The sequence below is a fragment of the Crotalus tigris genome, unplaced genomic scaffold, assembly GCF_016545835.1.
Source record: "Crotalus tigris isolate CLP2741 ecotype Arizona unplaced genomic scaffold, ASM1654583v1 scf7180000017939.2460400, whole genome shotgun sequence".
Lineage (NCBI taxonomy): Eukaryota > Metazoa > Chordata > Lepidosauria > Squamata > Viperidae > Crotalus > Crotalus tigris.
The window spans coordinates 1,855,200-1,874,953 of NW_024096731.1; the positions used below are offsets into that span (position 1 = coordinate 1,855,200).

The 19,754-nt window shown below is 41.5% G+C and overlaps 1 protein-coding gene across 2 annotated transcripts in view; it reads right to left on the reverse strand.

Annotated features, from left to right (window-relative positions):
* The window catches only part of FBXO10 (F-box protein 10), a 37,835-nt gene extending 19,343 nt beyond the window's left edge, over positions 1-18,492 (reverse strand). For both annotated transcript variants that reach the window (XM_039344825.1, XM_039344826.1), the window contains exons 1-3: positions 18,326-18,492; positions 11,936-12,526; positions 10,106-10,963 (exon numbers count right to left, since the gene is read on the reverse strand). In XM_039344825.1, coding sequence (XP_039200759.1) covers positions 10,106-10,963; positions 11,936-12,520 — 1,443 coding nt within the window. In that variant the 5' untranslated portion in view covers positions 12,521-12,526; positions 18,326-18,492. The remainder of the gene's footprint in view (positions 1-10,105; positions 10,964-11,935; positions 12,527-18,325) is intronic.
* Between the last annotated feature and the right edge of the window lie 1,262 nt (positions 18,493-19,754).

The window sequence follows — 19,754 nt, forward strand, 5'->3', positions numbered from 1 at the left end:
TAATCCTCGACTTACGACCGGTTGGGGGTCACGGCATTAAAAAGGTTGAGAACCCCTGTTCTAATCCAACCCCCTGTTCAAGACCCTGGACCATTTCAGACAAGTGGCTGTCCAGTCTGTTCTTAAAAGCCTCCAGTGATGGAACATCCAGGCAGGCCAAACAAACAGTGCAGGAATGACCTTGGGAGTTATACTGATCAGTATCAAAATACGGCCATCTCTGCAGTAACTCTGATATTTTCCCCTAAGTGCCCTTAAGGCAATGTTATCGATATAATGCAGGATTTCCCAGCCTTGCAACTTTAAGATGTGTGGGGTTCAACTTCCAGAATTCTCCCGCTAGCTTTCTAAAATTATTTTCTGAGTTCCTGGTGAAAAGCTGCTTGACCTACTTATTTCCTAGCTCACAGGTGCTTCACTTCACTGTCTTTGTTTCAAACAAAAGCATTCTTCCTGAATGAGACTGCTCCATTTTGCTCTAGGATTCTATTATTTTGCCAATTCCAGACCTGAGAGGAGATCTTATCAGCAGAATCTATGTGGTTTTTGAGCACCCAATTCGAGAGCTTGATAACCGGCTTGCATGTATGACTGGTTGCAGCATCCTGCGGTCACATGATTCTAATTTGCAATCTTTTTTTTTTTTTACTAATTTCTGGCAAAAAAAACACCCCTTGAGAAAGCTAGATTTGCTGAACAACAGTGTGATTTGCTGAGAAACCACTATAAATATTGTCTTAAAATCTAATTGGCTTAAAGCTACATGGAAATTCCAATTCCAATTGTGGTTATAAGTTAAGGACTATCTGTATTGATGTTATTTTGATATACAGACTTTATTTATTTATCATATTTATATGGTCTAAACCAGAGGTCCCCAATCTTTTGGGCACCAGGGACCAGTTCCGTGGAGAAAGGTTTTTCCACGGACAGGAGAGTGCATGGTTTTGTGTGCTACCTGCATCCCATGGATGGGGCTTTGCTTGTTTGTGCTGACCGGTTGCTGGCATGCCACAGCTCAGTACTGGTCCACGGACCAGTCTAAACTCTGACACTGATATGTTGTACTTGGTTCTGTAATAAAAGGTTTTCCCCCCTGAAAAGTAGAGAAAGATACATTTTGCCTTTAGAAAATACTTAAAAAAACACAAACTGCTTTTTATGTAACACCCAGGAAAATGTGATGGTCTCTTTCAAAATCATATTTACGTTCCATAATTGCTAAGCTAAGTTTTGCTAAAACAGAAACACATTAAGAAGAGGTTCTGAAACTTTTCAAGGTTGCAATTCACTAAAATGAATCCGTGTAATTGCCATGGAATACAATTAAATAATAAGTACAGGTGGTGCCCAACTTACAATAGTTCGCTTAGTGACTGTTCAGAGTTACGACACTGAAAAAGTGATTTGTGTCGGTTTTTCACACAACCATTGCAACATCCCCATGGTCATGTGATCAAAACTCAGACCCTGGGCAACTGGTTCATATTTATGAAGGTTGCAGTGTCTCAGAGTCATGCAATCACCTTTTGGGACCTTCTGACAAACAAAGTCAATGGGGAAGCCAGATTCACTTAACAACTGTGTGACTAACTTAACAACTGCAGTAATTTGCTTAACAGCTGTCCCAAGAAAGGTCATAAAATGGGGCAAAATCGGGGGAGGGCTCAATTGTGGTCATAAATCGAGGGCTACCTGTAATAAAATGTCTGGGATTGGTGAATAGTTTTGACAGACAATTAGAACCGTGGGGTAGTCATCTTTCAAAACCTGCACCAAATTTTGCTCCAGGCTTTTCTCTTGTCTAGTTAAAACAAGAGTGAGATTTCAGAGCATTCCTGCTTCGCCTGCAGAAATTTGATCGGCTTTTAAAATCTTCAACGTCCCTAAGTTGCTTATAATGCACCAGGGGGAGTGATTTCCCCCCCCCCAAGTTTGAGAGCCTCTGCATTATGAGATTTTTTTGCATATAGAGCAATAGCTTCCAATATGATACATGGTATTTGGCCTCAATTCTGACAAATGAGGGCATCAGGAGTCATTAAATGAACCAAGGACAAAATGTTTACCTGCAGAATGTCACCTAGAAAGCTGAGTGGAAGGCAGTACAGTCACAAGTGCAGAAAAATGTTAGGAATCCTCGCTTGGTAGTGGACACTTACCGTATTTTCCGGCGTATAAGACGACTTTCTAAACCATGCAAATCTTCTCTGAAGTCGGGGGTCATCTTATACGCCGAGTCGTCTTATACGCTGGAAAATACGGTAGTAATTTATTTGCTGGGACTATTTTATCTGAAAAAGAGCTTATGATTTAGAGCTAACTGGCTTACAAAACAAGAGGATGCTGAAAGCAAATACATATCGCCCTGAGATTTAATTTACACAGCTGAAAAAAAAAATTAAATCCAGGCATTGGTTTATTTGAGCAAATAAGTGGTTTAAATACGCATGCATGTAATTCTTTTCCAGTCCAATAAACCTTTAAACTCTTGCCTGACAAGCGTAAAGAAACAAATCTACAAATTGCAATATTCTTGCCCTACTGAGCAGCACATATCAAAGCTGATAATGAAATTACAAACTCCTTTATTTGCTCATTTAAAAAGATGGCTTGCCTCCCCTTCCAATCGGTTAATTAAAATGCAGGAAGAAAAGAGAAGCGGCTGTGCTCCTCTCCCTATTAGTCACTCACTGCTAACTTGGCACAGAGGTCAAGCCCTGATTAGAATATTAAGCTGGCAATCCAGCATATTAACAGAAAATACGGCAGTATCCTAACATAGTTAATAGACTGACAGGTGTTTACAGCTATCTTAACTTTGATTGTGATGGATCAGCTTCGGCAGCTTACGGAGGCTGGCTCCTCAACTCACTCAATTGGACTTTACAGTCGCTGGCCTGGAATATGGGCATTCAGCCAGTTGGCTCCTAATGCTTTCCTTTTACATGTACTGGGCAGGAATTCCCATTGTTCTTTATTTAGCAAACCCAGTAGTTAGGGATGGTTAGCCTAGATTGTCTACCGGTTACTGATTTACAGACGTGGACAATCACAACTTCATCCTGGCAGGCAGTCAATAAGAACACTAAGAAATCTTGAAAACTCTTTTGCTCTATCCATGATCAGATATGAAAATGGAGAAAAATCTCCATGTTCAGAGACAATGTATCAGAGATAAAACGAGGGAAATAATCCTGTTACCCTGATTCCCTGAGACTTGTTCTTCCCAATATGATCTTAGGACATCACAGTACCCATCCCAAATTTGAGTCAAAGCAGAATTCCACTCTAAACCATCCACGGCTTCAATTGTCTCCAGGGTCCAGTCCAGCTCTCTTCCAAGATGGAATCCCTGTCTGACCAGGAGCCATCTGGTTGGATTATAGCCCCTTCGTTGATTCTCAACAGACAAAATTTGGAGCTTCTCCAAGACTCATGGCTTCTGCATGACAGCAGGTAGAGACTGTGGTTGAGAGAAACATTTTGCAGTTTTACCTAAGATGCCAACTTTTGCCTTTTGTACTCTTGACTCGTGCCCTCATTAATCTAAGACTGGATTATTGCAACATGTTCTACCTGGGGCTGACTTTGAAGACTATTCACAAACTGCAACAAGTACAGAGTACAGCAGTCCACATGCTGGTGGGCGGAAGTCATATCAGCATTGATGTTGCATTGGTTGCCAATATGTTTCCAACTACAATTCAAAGTGATGGCTTGATCCACCCAGCCTAATTCATGTAACCCCTGTGGGACCATTATCTCCAAAGAGAATCTGCTCATCCTAGCAGCTGACCTGGGAAGTGATAATTTGGGGTAACCTCTCCTTGGGAGTTGAAGGGACAGAGGCTTGGAAGAAAGCCCTGTCATTGTCTATGACACGGGTGTCAAACTCACCGCTTCACATGACGTGTTGCGATGTAGCGCAACTTTTTTTGCATTCCCGGAGCTGGGGCGGCCTCCGCATGATGCAACCGGCCCACAGGCCAGCAGTTTGACACCCCTGATCTACGAGGACTTGAAACCCTACAAGTTTAGGCCAATGGAGGCTTTCAGGGCTTGAGGTTGTGCTGCTGTTATGTGCTGTTGTTTTAAAAATAGGTGTTGTTTCAAATTGTCCCAAGGATGCTTTTTCAAAGGACAACTATATTTTCTTTGTTTTTGCTTGAAGATGTGTTGCTTCTCGTCTAAGAAGTTTCTTCAGTTTTGACAGTCAGAACTGAAGAAGCTTCTTGGATGAGAAGTGAAACGTCTTCAAGCAAAAGCAAAGGAGATCTAGTTGCCTTTGGAAAAAGCACTTTTGAGATAACCATGACCCAGATGACTGAGCATCTCCATAGACGTTTCAATTTGTTGTTTTAATATTCTTAGGGGATCTTTAAAAAAAAAATGGGAGCAGCCGTAAGTCTCTTGACTGAGGCAGGATATAAATTTTATATAAGTAAAATAAATAAGTAAACTCAACTATGCAAATAAATTCCCACCATTTTTTCTAATCACACCACACCAACACCTGGATTTACAAATCTGGCATTCCGTTAGTGGCAAGCCACAATAATGGAAAGCAGCATGACTGGCTACTGGCTACTGCCATCTAAGTGTCTACTGCACAGGATTGTTATGATGCCAAAAAGAAGGGAAATAGGAATAAAGGCAGGAAAAAATGAAATGAATAGAATAAAAACAAGGAATAGAACTTCACACATCCTTTACCCAAACTTCATTATCGTAATACATAAAAATAAAATAACAAAACAAAACAATACAAAATAAAACAGGCCTTTTGGAAGTCCAAGTAACTGTTAAATTCAATCAATCAAATACAATCAACTCAGCACCTTCAAAAGTCTGTGGAAGGGCCACCATCAGTGAACTGTTGGACAGTATTACTTGGTCTGTTGGGTGGATGTTTGGGCGGTTTTAGGGGTGGGGAATTGTGGTGGGTGGGAGTGTGTTTGGGGATTATGTGTGTGGGACCAGGTCTTTGGATGTCAAGTAAATTTCGTTGTATGTGTATACTGTGTATGCACACACAATGACAATAAAGTTTATTTATTTATTTATTTATTTATGGAGAAGAAGGAGTGGCAGAATCTGGGGGCGGAGTTAAAAGAGGGATCAGCCTGGAATCCCTATGTAGCCATGAGCGGAATAAATCCAATCTCACTTGAATTCTGTTGATTCTTATCTAACTTCAAGCAGTGCTAACTGATAGTTGAGAAGATGACTGTGCACAGGCTATGTAGCAATAAATCCATTTAATTGGACCTTCACATGTAGATCTGATTTTTCGGGCCTGGCAGTTAAATCACCTGACTGAAAACCTCTTATGCTGAAGTTAGGAAAAAGTGAACTAGTGATTTATAGGTTTCCTGTTAAAAAAGATTTGATTATGAGAAGAGAACAATGATGCAATTTTAATGAGGGAGGAGAGAAAATAACAGTTTGTAACCATAATAAAGAAGATCAGAAGCCTCTTCTTTATATCTTTCCCCCTTTTTTCTATTTCTTTCACTCTTTTCTTACTTTTTCACTTCACGTTACTCTTCTTTCTTTTCTCTAATCTTATATTATTTTACGTTTAGCTGTGCATTTTTAAATAATTTCTTTTAAAGTTTTACTATTTTAAAATCTGAGAGAGAGAGAGAGAGAGAGACTATTAAATCACTAAATAAAGTAAAACAAATTCACCTCCTGTGACCAAGAACTAAATGCGAACATGATGAGCATAGGCATGGAGCATCATCAACCAGCCCTTTTCTGAGACTGCCCAAGCAAAACAAAAAGAAAGTTTCCAGTTTGCTGTGTTTTAAATGAAATGGAAGCAAGTGGCTAGTGGGATGAAAAGCCCAGGGTTATGCACAGAGGTGCAGAACTGTTTTGCCTATCATGCATGGCTACTTCTCCTTCAAGCCTTTTGCTCCTTAGCGATTCTGCGATGCCTGACTTATAGCAGAAGACACGAAATTCATCCTTGCATCAAATGGGCAGGTATTTTAAAAAAATGTAAATGGCCCCTGCTGGGACACTCTGATAATGGCACCAGCGGGAGGTTTCCTTTCAGTGCAAATATCGGGTTTGAAGTAGGATTTCTCTCCAGATTGCAGAAAGAAGCTTAAATTAGCTCAGATCTTCTTTACTGTCAGCCTCCTCCCCATGATGCAATCTGCATTTGGGGGGGGAAAAAAAATCAAAAACCCAGCAAGCTAGCTGTGAAGACACATTTGCCTTCATGCTCAGTTTAGCTTTTGCCAATATATTATAAGGATTCAGGCTCAGATGCAATTCAAAGGATATTGCGTATTTTCTCATTTCAGATTCCCACTTTCATCAGCTTGGAACACTGAACCTTCTCATTGTTTGCCATTTCAAGAGACAAGACCCAGATGTTAAACGAGGATGGGGGGAAATGCACTGGATGAGAAGACTCCTATCCTTTTAAGCAATGCCAAGGCAAAAAAAATATTTCAGCAGATGGATTTTTTTTCCAGATGGTGGTCTGAAAAATGGAATATTTTGTTTCATGATTCAGCCACTATACTCTGATGACTCCAAATTTAAATTTTGATTCAGCTAAATGATACCTTTAAGGCACTGGACCAAGAGCAGAAGGACTGTGAGTTCTAGTCCTATCTTACGCATGGAAGCCAACTCAGTGACTTTGGGCCAGTCACTCTCAGTCCTAAGAAGAAGAAGGCAAGGGCAAACTACGGCTAAAAACGTTGTCCAAATATACGGTATGAATGGGTCCATGTAGTCACCTGTAATCAAGACAGGCTCAAAAGAAACAGCAAAAAAAAGGTCACTTTAAGGCTGAATTCTTGCATTGCACTAAGCCAGGGGTAGGCAACCTTGGCTCTTTTATGACTCGTGGACTTCAACTCCCAGAATTCCTGAGCCAGCCATGCTGAGGGGAAAGGGAGAGGTTTCCAAGCTGAGCCATGCTGGCTCAGGAATTCTGGGAGTTGAAGTCCACGAGTCATAAAAGAGCCAAGGTTGCCTACCCCTGCACTAAGCCAATGGTTTACCTAATCTTGGTCAATGACTACCGGAAAATGTGGACATTAAACCAGAAACTCTGAATTACAAACCTTAGTATTGGGTTTGTAGAACATGCCACCCAACCCAAACAAATCACTTTATGGTTTAACACATGTGGGACTGCTGTGTCTTAGTACACAGGATCAGCCCCGCTTCTATCAATAAAGGCACTTCTCTGGGCTTGCTAATTCCAATAATATTTTTGGTGTATCAAACATATGGAAAAATATATCACTATCACTCCTCGCGCTGTTCAGAGCAGCTTCAGAGCAAGCTCATAGTTCATTTCCATAATATATCTAAGAATCCAAGATGATGCCAATCATCCCTGAATTCCTTCCTTCCTTCCTTCCTTCCTTCCTTCCTTCCTTCCTTCCTTCCTTCCTTCCTTCCTTCCTTCCTTCCTCCCTCCCTGATATAAACAAAGCCTAAATCAAAGCATATCATTAAAGCCTTTCCTTCTCCCTATTCTTTGAAGTAAATTATTGCCTTGAAACACAGGAACAGAAAATGCAAGCCTAACCAGAAGGCATTTTCACCTGAGAACAATAAAGTCATCTGGAATGGCACACGAACCCAATATTAATGGTTCGCTCCAAAGCCATGCCGACTCCAAACATCTCTGCCACCTTGCCCTAAAGAATGCTTTCACACCATGTTATCCCTCTGCTTTTTCCTGCATAAGAAGCCTGGCTCTCACGAAGAAGTCTTTACTCTGCTTGCCTGCAGCAAGGCATTATTGTATTGCAATTGTCCTGGAGCACAGGTCGGCAACCTGCGGCTCCGGAGCCGCATGCGGCTCTTTGAGCCTTCCCCTGTGGCTCCCAGCCTCCTCTGCCTTTGCAGAGAGAGACAGAGACAGAGAGAGGCAATTGTGCTTCCCTGCTTTTCTCTCTCTCTCTCTGTGTGTATGTGTGTGTGTGTGTTTTGTGTGTGTGTGTGTGTGTGTGTAAAAGAGAGTGCACTCACATTGTTCTCCGAGGAACTGAAAAGCTTTCTGGGCGGAGCTCCTCCCTTTGCTGCGTCTCAGCAGGAAGCAGGAAGGGCAGGAGAGAGCTAGCTAGCCCAGCTAGGCTGGCTCAGGAATTCTGGGAGTTGAAGTCCATGAGTCATAAAAGAGACGAGGTTGCCTACCCCTGAGATTGTTGGAGAACAACTTGAAGCTTGCCAGGTGAGCAGCAGATGGGGGGGGAGAAAGAGAGAGAGAGAAAGAGAGAGAGAGAGGGAGGGGGAGAGAGAGAGGAAAGAGAGAGAAAGAAAGAGAATGGGGGAAGAGGAGTGGCAGACCAAGGGCAGAGAGGGAGGGAGGGAGGGAGGGAGAGAGACAGAGAGAGACCCTTTTGACATCTAAAATGAAGATAACACTGCATATATCCTTTTTTTACCTGTGTGTGTATGTAATTTTATTCTCTTAAAGCATTCTCTCGGTGATCATTGTTTTAATAGTATGGATATTCTCAAGAGTCATATTTTTACTTTTATTTTTAGTGTGTGTGTGTGTGTGTGTGTGTATACACACACACATACACAAACACACTCTCTCTCTCTCTCTCTCTCACACACACACACACACACACACACACACCTATAATAAAGATAAAAAAGGATATATGCAGTGTTATCTTCATTTTAGATTTCAAAAGGGTTTTGCGGCTCCCGGTGTTTTGTTTTTGGTGGGAAACGGGTTCAAGTGGCTCTTTGAGTGTTTTGGGTTGCCTATCCCTGTCCTGGAGGATTAGCGACAGCAATTCCTGTGATTCAGCTTTTATTTCCATCTATTTCCTTTCCACCTATCCAACTGACTACAAACGGACAATATGTTTTCAATGAATAGGACCATCCAATCCTTAGGCAAACAGTCCAAAGCAAAAGGCTAGTTCTAAACGCTCAAGTCTTGCTAAACAGAGGACAATAATGTAGTTGCCAGGTGGCTGAAAAGATGCAAACAGGCTTTAAGACATAAGTCATAAATCTTGTGCAGTTGCTCCTTTCTCTTCTGCAGCCTCTACCCAAATTCTCTTGCTGGATGCCTCAAATTTTTCTCAGTAGGAGCCACAACCCAGGAAGGTTATCAGGAACCTGGCCTTTGTTTCCAACTTCTGCCTGTCAGGAATGATTCACACATAGCCTCCTGCGCTAAATAAAGCACTCGTGGGTACGGTGAAGTGGGATTTGCAAAAGAGGAATCATGTGATCAAGTTCACTTCACCAAGCTCAGTGCAGAATTATAAAATCCCCCTGTTTAAAGTGTGTGTTTCTGTGCGTGCACATTAGGTGGGATGATGATGAAGGAACAGGCTGGATTCACAGATCAACTACATTATTTAACAAAAAGTGAAGAAATGCTCTGCGTACTGATATTCTGCAGCAAAAGTTGAAATGCTTTTTAACCAGGTCTTCGTAATATCTCACCCACCAAACTAAATGCAGTCCAACAAGATACCAAGGATCTCCCCCCCCCCTATTTACAAACCTGCAGAGCAAACCGAGTTCTGCAATTTCATTAATGGGGATGAGGAAAAGTTATAACATCCTAATGTCTATGAATCTCTTCTTACCACTTTTATTGGATTTTTTTTTCAAAAAATAATTGTTTCTACTTTTCTATTTATTCAAGTTATTGAGGAAGTTATGTTAAAAATGTATATGTAAGGTTTGGGGATACTGTGAAGCCATCAGAGCTATTGGAGAAGATTTAAAATAGGAAAAGGGTAAAGCTTCACAGTTCTTCATGCACCTTGGCCTCTCCTATAATTGACACCACTGTGCAACATAAGGCAACTCATTAATAAATTAAGTTATTCTGCATACTGTAGACAAAAATCTAACTTTAAAAACTAACTAAAATAAAAACTAAACCAAAATTATGCCCTTTGAATTATTTAACATTTTGTTTTGAAAGAGTGCGATTAAAAAAAATATTACCAGGCTGACATACACATTCATAAATATTTGTAGGTACAATTTCAAGGCTGATCATATTGGCCTTAAAAAAAAATGGCTAAACATTACTTTAGGTTTAACAATAGCATGCAAGATCTGCTCCTGCCTTTTACAGCACCTTACTGTTTTGTATGCATCGCACAGCATAAGTCAAGTCCCTGAAGATGCTCCCTTCCACTCTGGCTTGTCCCTGGGAACACAGAAAGATGCCACCTTTTCCGTCCCTGAACAGACATTTTCTCACAAGGCATCCTTGCATGGTGTTGGCAAGACACTGAGCCTCCTTATCTTGCTGCAGCTCCTGAGCCAAAGATTTTAGCTCATAGTCACTTTGAAGGGCTGGTAATCCATCGGCTGATGGCCTACCATGGACAATCTTGGCCAGCATGTGGCTTAAGCTATGAGCCTGGTAAGGCAGTTTGTACAGCGACTCATCCTCGTCCTCATTCTCACTGCTCAGGCTTAGTTCACTGTCACTAGAATCCGTGTCTATAGTCATGGCCTCTTCTTTGTGTGCTGTGTTAAGGTTCCCAGATAGTTCCCTTTCCTTCTCAAAGCCTCTCCTTGGCACCACTTGAGTCTGTGAAACAGGGAATATATGACTTGGGTTTTCAGCTACCACAATGTCGCAAGTCCTCATATCTGTCATTGGAAGAGTTCCCTGGCTCTCAAACTTTGATATATTGCAATGTGAGGATTCAGATGTCTGCAGCAAGACAGAGCGAGATTTTGCCAACATGGTCAAGTGCTTGCAGGCCCAGTTCCTGTCCAAAGATGGACTTCCTTCCACTGTCACCGAAGCATTTTCACTGCCAACAAATTCGCAGTTTTCCAGGAGACAGATAGCCACGCTATGGAAATGGATGCTGGACTGATTGAAAGTGCAGAATTTAACCTGGCAAGTCCCAGGAGCATGAATCTGCAGCTGACTGTTTTCAAAATTGCAGTTGTCAAACTGGACATGGCCTGAGGTTGTCTAAGAAAAGAGAATGAAACCAGATCAGCCTATTTTAAAAAAAAGCAGTTCCAAGAGGAAATTCATTTTCTAGAGAAATATTGCCTGCAAACTGACACGGAACCTCCTAGTCTACTATCTTCTAATTACGCTGATGGGAATGAAACAGAGAGACCAGGACATCATGATAGCTCCTAACCCAACATGGAGATGAAACAAGTATTGGTTCTTCCCCTAACTAACTCATGATGCATTCATAGCAATAGCACTTAGACCAGGAGTCCCCAACCTTGGCAACTTTTAAGACTTGTGGACTTCAACTCCCAGCATAGCTGGCTGGGGAATTCTGGGAGTTGAGGTCCAGAGGTCTTAAAGTTGCCAAGGTTGGGGATCCCTGACTTAGACTTATATACTGCCCCATAATGCTTTACAGCACTCTCTGGGTGGTTTACAAATGTCAGCACATTGCCCCCAACAATCTGGGTCCTCATTTTACCGACCTTGGAAGTATGGAAGGCTGAGTCAACCTTGAGCCTATCAGAATCAAACTCCAAACTGTGGGCAGAGTTAACCTACAATACTGCATTCCAACCACTGGGTCACCAGGGGTCCTTTCATGCTTGAAAAAGAAATACCTTGTCTACTGTTGATCTAACTTAGCAGGGCACCCTTCTTATCATGGTGCCATCCAGATGTGTTGATTAAATTGCCACCAACTATATCAACTATAAGTTGAGTTAGCCAGAAATTCCAGATGATGTAACTCCCCATGTCAAATCAGGCTCCCTTGAACCCTTCCCCAGTCTGGTGGCAACCAGGAAGCAATAGCCACATCGGTAGGGAACACTGGGGCGTGCATTTAAAAGGCACCAAGTTGGGAAAATCTTAGTGTTGATTCTGCCACATTGCCCAGAACTCCCCAATTCTCACATTACTGTTCTTCAGGGAATCCCAAGACCCGAATGCTTCTTTGGATCCTTCCTTCATACTCACCTTATATATGACTGGTGTGAACCAGGCTGGCATAAAGACCAAATTGCATAACCTCATTGTTGGACAGTGCTGGTCAAAGCTCACTAGAAGGGCCACTTCACCAAGCTTGCCTTTTCCCATGATTTCCACAGGAGCCTTGAGAAAGATTTCACTCTGTTCCTCATACATTCCTGGCAGCAGGACAATCCGGTCATACATGCTGGCTGAAAGCAAGGCACTCCTTAGATTGTCAAATTCGCAGCCAGGACCAACGCAAAGAACCCGCCTGTCCTTTTTCCTTCTGAATAAGTAGAAGCAGTTGGAGGACTCCAGATCGTGGCTGTTTTTGGTCCAGGTTTTAGAAGAGAGATAATGCTGCTTCAAAGCTTCTCTCCATGACCAAGGCTCCACACCAGGCTGGTTGGGCCAGTTTGGATGCCGGCATTCAATGCAGCCAAGGCACAGCTGTCTCCAACGAGTATTGTCCAGGCTGAGGATGAGCTCGTACCATGCTCTGCATACCAAGCTGCAGCGGCCAAGGTCAGGAAGACGCAAGTAGGACAGTATTAAGCGCCACAGTTCTAGTGGGAGCCCACTGATCTCCATAATCACCTAGGAATAGTGGGGGGGGGCACAAAAACAAAGATTTAAAAGATCATCATCCGCCTTCTGTGCATCATTGTTTGGATTTAACTGAACATGGAGGGAGTTGAGATATACTCATCAAACCAATGCTTCCCTTTTCCTCTTTTCTCTACTTATTTGACTCAACAGCAGGTTGTACTAGAGGACTAGATGAAGGAACAAACCAGAAGGTCAATTCATAGCTCACAAAAGAAGGAGGCAGAAAATTATAATAGTAATTGACTTTCCAATCACAGTTAGAAGGGGAGCAGAAAGCTCACCAAATAATTTAATTTAGATTAGCAAAGATTTCTGACACTTTATAGCTTGGCTGAGTAAAATCGAAAGCTTAAAAAAAAACTCAGGCATGCACCATTTTGGGTTAATCACTTAACTTCTGTGTTCCTTGCCTATGTTAATATAAGCATTAAACGGTCGTCTTCAACTAAGTCTTTGTAGTTGTGATGAGCATTTCCTGATCTACACTAATTCAGATCTTGATTTCTATTTGCATATATTTTGGGGTATACTTCTAGTGGCTGTATGACTCCAACTTTATCCTCACAGAGCAACGGATGGAAGCTTTACAGAGGGAGACATAAACATGAAATAAGATATTTCCTGATTATGAGAACTGGTAAACAATGGAACAATCTCTCTCCAGAAATAAGAATGTGCCATCACTGAAAGTTTTCATGAAAAGATTCAGTGACCATTTTTCCAGCATGGTGTGAGGATTATAGCCACTATAATTCTGAACAGAAGACAAGGGGAGATATTAAACACCTAGGAAAGAATTAACTCATCTCCATTTAATCACATTTAAGTCCCGGTTCAATTCATTTTTTAGTTTCCCTTTGCTTAAAAAAGGTTCTCCTACCACAGTGGTTCTCAACCTGTGGGTCGGGATCCCATTTGGGGTCGAACGACCATTTCACGGGGGTCGCCAAACAATGCAGTCCGCCATTTTGTTTTCCCCTTTTCCTTAGCTGTGCTACTCCCTTTTATTCTATTGGCTTTTGAAAGCCAATAGAATAGACTCTCTTGAATAGAGTCTAATTCTATTGGCTTTCAAAAGCCAATAGGAATTGTCCAGGCTGTCTCTGCCCTGCTGAGCCCGCCAAAAGTCCCATTCTGCAAACGGTGCTGCACCAGTTGAGTAGTCCTCGACTTACGACCGGTTGAGTAATCCTCGACTTACGACCAGTTGGGGGTCGCGACATTAAAATGGTTGAGAACCACTGTCCTACCACATTGGCTTACAACTGGGGAAAGCCTTTGAAATAGTCATGTGCCTCTGGGGAACATGGCTGCTTTTAACTATTTATGAAGCAGCAGTGCTTCACATGCACCAAGTTATGTAAAACAGGGGTCTCCAACCCCCGGTCCGTGGACCAGTACTGGGCCACGGCATGCCAGCAACCGGGCTGCACAAACCAGCAAAGATGCAGGCAGCACACAAAACCATGCACCCTTCGGTCTGCATTAAAAACCTCTCTCCACAGAACCGGTCCCTGGTGTCCAAAAGGTTGGGGATCTCTGATGTAAAACACCAGTTTTGAACGTTTTATACAATCCTAGTAATAAATATGGGGGATATCCATCTTTTGGACTGGCTCCAAATAATTAAACTGAAGAAACTCTCCAGGACAGTTTCTAATTAAACTAGTTAGCAAGATATTTAGATGTTTGTTTGATCAAATACAAATTCTACAACAGAGGCAAAAGTTAAATTTGAAAGGTTTCCCACCCCCCTCCTTAGGTCCCATCTGTACAACCTATAAATGCTCTTTAAAACACTATGGACATAAAATGGGAGACATGAAGGTCACACAGATTGATCATACATATAACCCCCTCGAATTATGCAGGTAGTGTAATTGCTGCTGGCAGAAGTGTATGCGTTATATTAAATATGTTTGATTTTGCATGGTATGAAATACATTTGAACTGACATTTGTTTTTTAATCTCTGCTGAAAATTTAAAGAGCTAATCTGTACTGGTGTAAGGAGGTGGACCTTGTGGAATAAATATACCTTCAAAGGCAATTTGTGATCTTGCACATTATAAATAGTAACAGCAAACCATTATGCAAAGAATATGCTGTTAAAACTGTTTATGACTCAACCACATGGAGATAAATGGGGCTGAATAAATAGAAGAATATATAATGCAAGCTCAACTGTGGAGAAAATCCCTATCTGGTCAGATTCTGATTTAATTTAAAAAATAATACAGTAGGACTAATGTGTCAACTTTGTATATTTACCTTTAGGCAAACTTGTCATTGCAACTGTATTGTATACACATACATAAACACACATACACACGCACACAGATACACACACACCCCCAGAGCAGCTTTTATATGACTCAGAATTCTCTATGGCTCCCTGATATGTAATTTCATAACTAAAATATGCTTTAGAGCAGTGATGGCGAACCTTTTAGAGACCGAGTGCCCAAACTGCAACCCAAAACCCACTTATGCATCGTCGGGTGCTGGGTGGGTATGACCCATTGGGTGGGCGTGGCTGTGGTGGTAACGGCAGACTGGGTGGGACTAAAAAGTTCAATCAATCAATTCCAACTTTGCAAGATCTTTTTTTTCCCCACGAGAAGTTGAAATTGACTGATTGATTGAACCTTTTTTTTTTTTGCACATGGCGGCGGAGGCCTAAAGCAAAAAGGTTTTATAAAACCCAGCTGAAGGCCTAGGACTGGGGTGATGGCGTGCATGCCCACAGAGAGGGCTCTGAGTGCTGCCTCTGGCACCCGTGCCATAGGTTCGCCACCACTGCTTTAGAGCATGGTTATCCAACCTTTTGGCTTGCCTGAGCTACACTGAGAGAAGATGAACTGTCTTGGGTTGCATATAAATATATAATATATATAGTTAATATATACATCAGTTAATGTATATAAATAATATTTTTTTATATTTCTTTTTATCTTGTGGGGCCACATTACTAGCTATACAGGGCCACATGTGGCTCAAGTTGGATACATCTGCTTAAGAGAGAGATTAACCTTTTTAGTTATCTTCCAGAAAAAAAACCACAGAATGTTACACACACTTATACACCATGCTTTTTATTGCTGTCTTGACCATATGGAATATGCTTCCTCCCCACCCAACATCTTCAGCTCTAATCATCTTCCAAAAAGCTGTTAAACCATGGCTCTTTTGAAGATAAAAATGCTCTGCCTCCATCTGTTTGGCAGTATGCTATTTTAATTCTGTACTGTTTTTCATGAAAGCCATAATGAGTTTCTGAGAATGTGCTATTGTAGCAGCATCTACAATAATAATTATAATAGAAAGAATAAGTTAATAAATAAAATGCACATTCAGTTCAAAATAAGCTTTCTCTTACATTCCATTTTCTAACCATCCCAAGTCCCAGATACACGCAGTCGTCTACTTACAACCACAACTGATCTCAAAATTTCTGTTGCTAATGAAGACAATTATGAAGTTGTTAAGTTAGTCACACGGTTGTTAAGTGACTTTGGCTTCCCCATTGACTTTGCCTGTCAGAAGGTCGCAAAAGGTGATCGCAGGACCCCAGGACACTGCCATCATCATAAATATGAGTCAGTTGCCAAGTGTCTGAATTTTGATCAGATGAACATGGGGATGCTGCAATGGTCGCATGAAAAGTGGTCAGTAACTTTGAACAGTCACTAAATGAATGGTTGTAAATCGAAGACTACCTGTAATTGTTTATCTAGGTAATTTTCTTCAGCCACGCATCTGAGTACTTTTCTTCTGCAAAAGTGCTCTTAGGGCAGAATTCATTTTAACCAGCAGATGTTTTGGACTACAATTCCCATTAGGCTTGCTTGGATTCAGGGGAATTAGCATCAAACCCAACTGGAGAATATTGAGTTGAAAAAGATCTGCTTTTCAAGAGCATACAAACACACAAATGCTTTGCATTTTTAAGCATTGGATTCAGTTTTGTATTACACCGTTGCTCTGCAACCAGTGGTTTTTGTATTTGAGGTTTCTGGTAAACTTGACACTTGGCTGTTTAAAAGCACAGAATGGAAAGAAGCAGCTCCATTACAGATGAGACAGTAATAATGTTGGATGAACACTAACCAGGATTTTTTAGCCAGATTGCCCTGTACATGAGAGAACTCAGAACTCTTTTTGACATACAGTGTGCCTTCTCTTTTGTGCAGAAGAAACATGGTAAAGACCTGAAAGAGTCATGCAGAATTAAACAACACCTCACCCTTTCACAGAACAGAAGAGAGACAAACACTTTTTTGACACACAAATGAGACTTGAAGGAGAGAGAGGATACAAGTTGACTAAAATAATGGCTTTCAGTATAATTAGACCATATATTAAACAATTGGCTTCTAACAGTTATCAGGTTCCAACCTGCTGCTAGAGAATTTGCTTGGACATCATGACCAAGAAATTAATCTCAGCAGAGGAAATCAGATATTGCACAGCTTCACAGTTCACTGTTCTGGATTTACTTTCTTCCCAGAGAGATTCAAATGGACCAGATGAGATTGGATCATTCAATTGACTCATGATGAAAAAAGGGAGCAGAATTATCAGTCTTCAGGGCTCCTGGCATAACCATTTTGGATTCCACTTTTTTAAACCTGAAGATATATCTGGAACAGTAGTTCACACAGAACAGTGTTGTCCACTTTCTCAGGATTTGTCGTTTTGTTCATGGTTTTCCACAGCAAATAATTTCCATATTTTTATTTATTGTCCAAAGCCCATAAAATTGTCCAGTAATACAGGAATTTAATTAGCCCTACTATTTATGTTGCTTTACTGTATTTTGCTTGCAAACTGATTTTTATTAATTAGGTAGTTGTATGAATTATGTTTATGTGTGAACTTACACTTTTTGAAACACCATTTCAGAATAGAAATTGAAAAGCAATTAATATTATCCGCATATAAAGTGTTTCTTCAAAGGTAGTTCAGAAGCATTAGAGGAGGGAGCAAAAGAGAGAGTTCAGCTCACTAGCCCATACTGGGAATAAGCTTCACCGAACACAGTAACTAACAGTGGACTAAATTCAACTTCACATGAAAAAACAGCCACGAATTCAACAGGATTCCCCATCCAAACATCACCCATATCTGCAGATTTGGATGGTACACAGAAAGAGGTAAATTCATTCCACCAACAACTTCTATTCTACTGATGGAAGGTAACTTATAAGAGTCATTAACTTCTACTTTATCACACAAACTACTTATTATAAAATGCTGAGAGTATCCCTTCATTGTTATGATCAACCGGTTTTTAAACCAATCCAAGAAAATTGCACACTCTTGCAGTCTTCAGATCTACTCAAGGGCATCTTAACTTTAAAAAGATTGACAGCACACAAACACTTTTAAAATGAAGTCAAACCCTGCATGCTTAGACCCTGAGATCAAGATCTGCTTGAGCAAGAGACCACCGGAGTAGTGGAGATGGGGCAGGCAAAAAGTCCTAGAAGAAGCTATTCTGCATTGCCAATTTTTTTTTTTCTGCCGTTCAGGAGTAGATAAAAGCCAGCCTCCCAAAGTTTTGTGGCACGATTATAATGGAATAAATACGGTGCTTTTTGATCTCAGTTTGTCTCCTGCACCCATCCCAACCACAACAGCAAGAAAGCTTTTAACCCGGCATTAATCCAAAATAATTAACACACCAGGATATCAACAGTAGGAACCTCTTAAGTAAAGTATATACTCTGCAAGCCTATCCTTAGGCAAGTTTAACCAAAGTCTCACTCTATGCCATGGGACTTACAGATGAGCGAGCATAGCCACAAACCGATCCTCGATCACAAGTCTGCGAACTCGCCTTCTTTTATGGATCAGGCGGAATCCTCTGCCTCACCTTCTTACAGCATCCTACCCACTCCGCTCGCGTCTAGAGCGCGAGCGCGAAGGAAAACACCCGGGGACGGGAGCCACGCCCCTTGCTCCAGCGCGCACAGGCGTTCAGATCATAGAGATCTTCCAAGGGAAGGAAGGCGGAGGAAAAAGAGAAATCATCTCCTCAGTAGCTCTAGCATTACGATCACATGATTTCTGGGGTCCCCAGGGGAGGGCGGACGAGTACGGAAATGGGGGAAAGCGCCAGTTTACGAGATGCGCTGGCGCTCGCCATTCAATCCGAATTCATCGCAGTGGTTTTATCTCCAATTTCGCAAGCGAGCAATCAGATCCCCGCATGTAACCCAGCGGGGAATTATGTGTAGAATTGATCTGAATGTCTTCCTACCGCGAAGACAGGCATAGTCGCGCTTGGTTGTGTTCCAGGCCAGCACATGCTTTGACTCCTGGCAGCTGCCTGGACTAATTTGTGCAGTTTTCTTGGCTAAGTTTTAGACGTGCTTTGCCATTGCCTTCTTTCTAGGGCTGGAATTAGCCCAAGTTCACTCAACTGGTTTGTGCCTAGGGCAGGCCTAGAACTCCGGGGTCTCCTGATTTCTAGCCTGATGCTTTCACCAGTACATCAAACTGGTGCTCTTACATGATTATTTGGAAGTAAATTCCAGTTATTTCAGTAGGACCTCATTACCAAATAAGTTATACATAGTACTTCTGGTCCAGATGTTAAGATGCGTGCAATGTTGTAAAGCTCAAGAATATGGTTTCTTGTAAGTTGCACATCCCTCAATAAATATAAATCATGTTATTACTACATTAGAAATGTACATTTTACTTTGTTTGATTTTCTTAACAAAAAATGCAAGGATAGTGAAATAGTGTCCAAGTGGGACTCAGTCCAAATATTGCTTTTGAGTCACTTTTCACTGCTGAAACTGCTTGGACAGAATGGACATTTTCTTTGTGAGATTTTTAGAAACAGTTTGCCCTTGCCTCCTTGCTAAGGCTGAGAGAGAGGAATTGCCTCAAAGTCACCCAGTTGGCTTCATGCCTAAGGCAGGACTAGAACTCACAATCCCCTTTTTTTCTAGTTGGGTACCTTAATTACTATACCAAACTGACTCCTGTAGTTCTGCTTTCTACTTTTATACTTTCCTATCATTTGTTCCCTTGATATCCTATCATCTGGGATATGTCTTATAACACATGTCCAGGGATCTTCTAGAACATTGTTCAACACATGTCAAGAATGGCTGTGCTTCCTGCTTTTGGTGTGCCAAAAATTCAGTTGAGCTGTGTGCCACTTCCTCACTGCAACTTTAATGCTGAAGCCACAGGGAGCA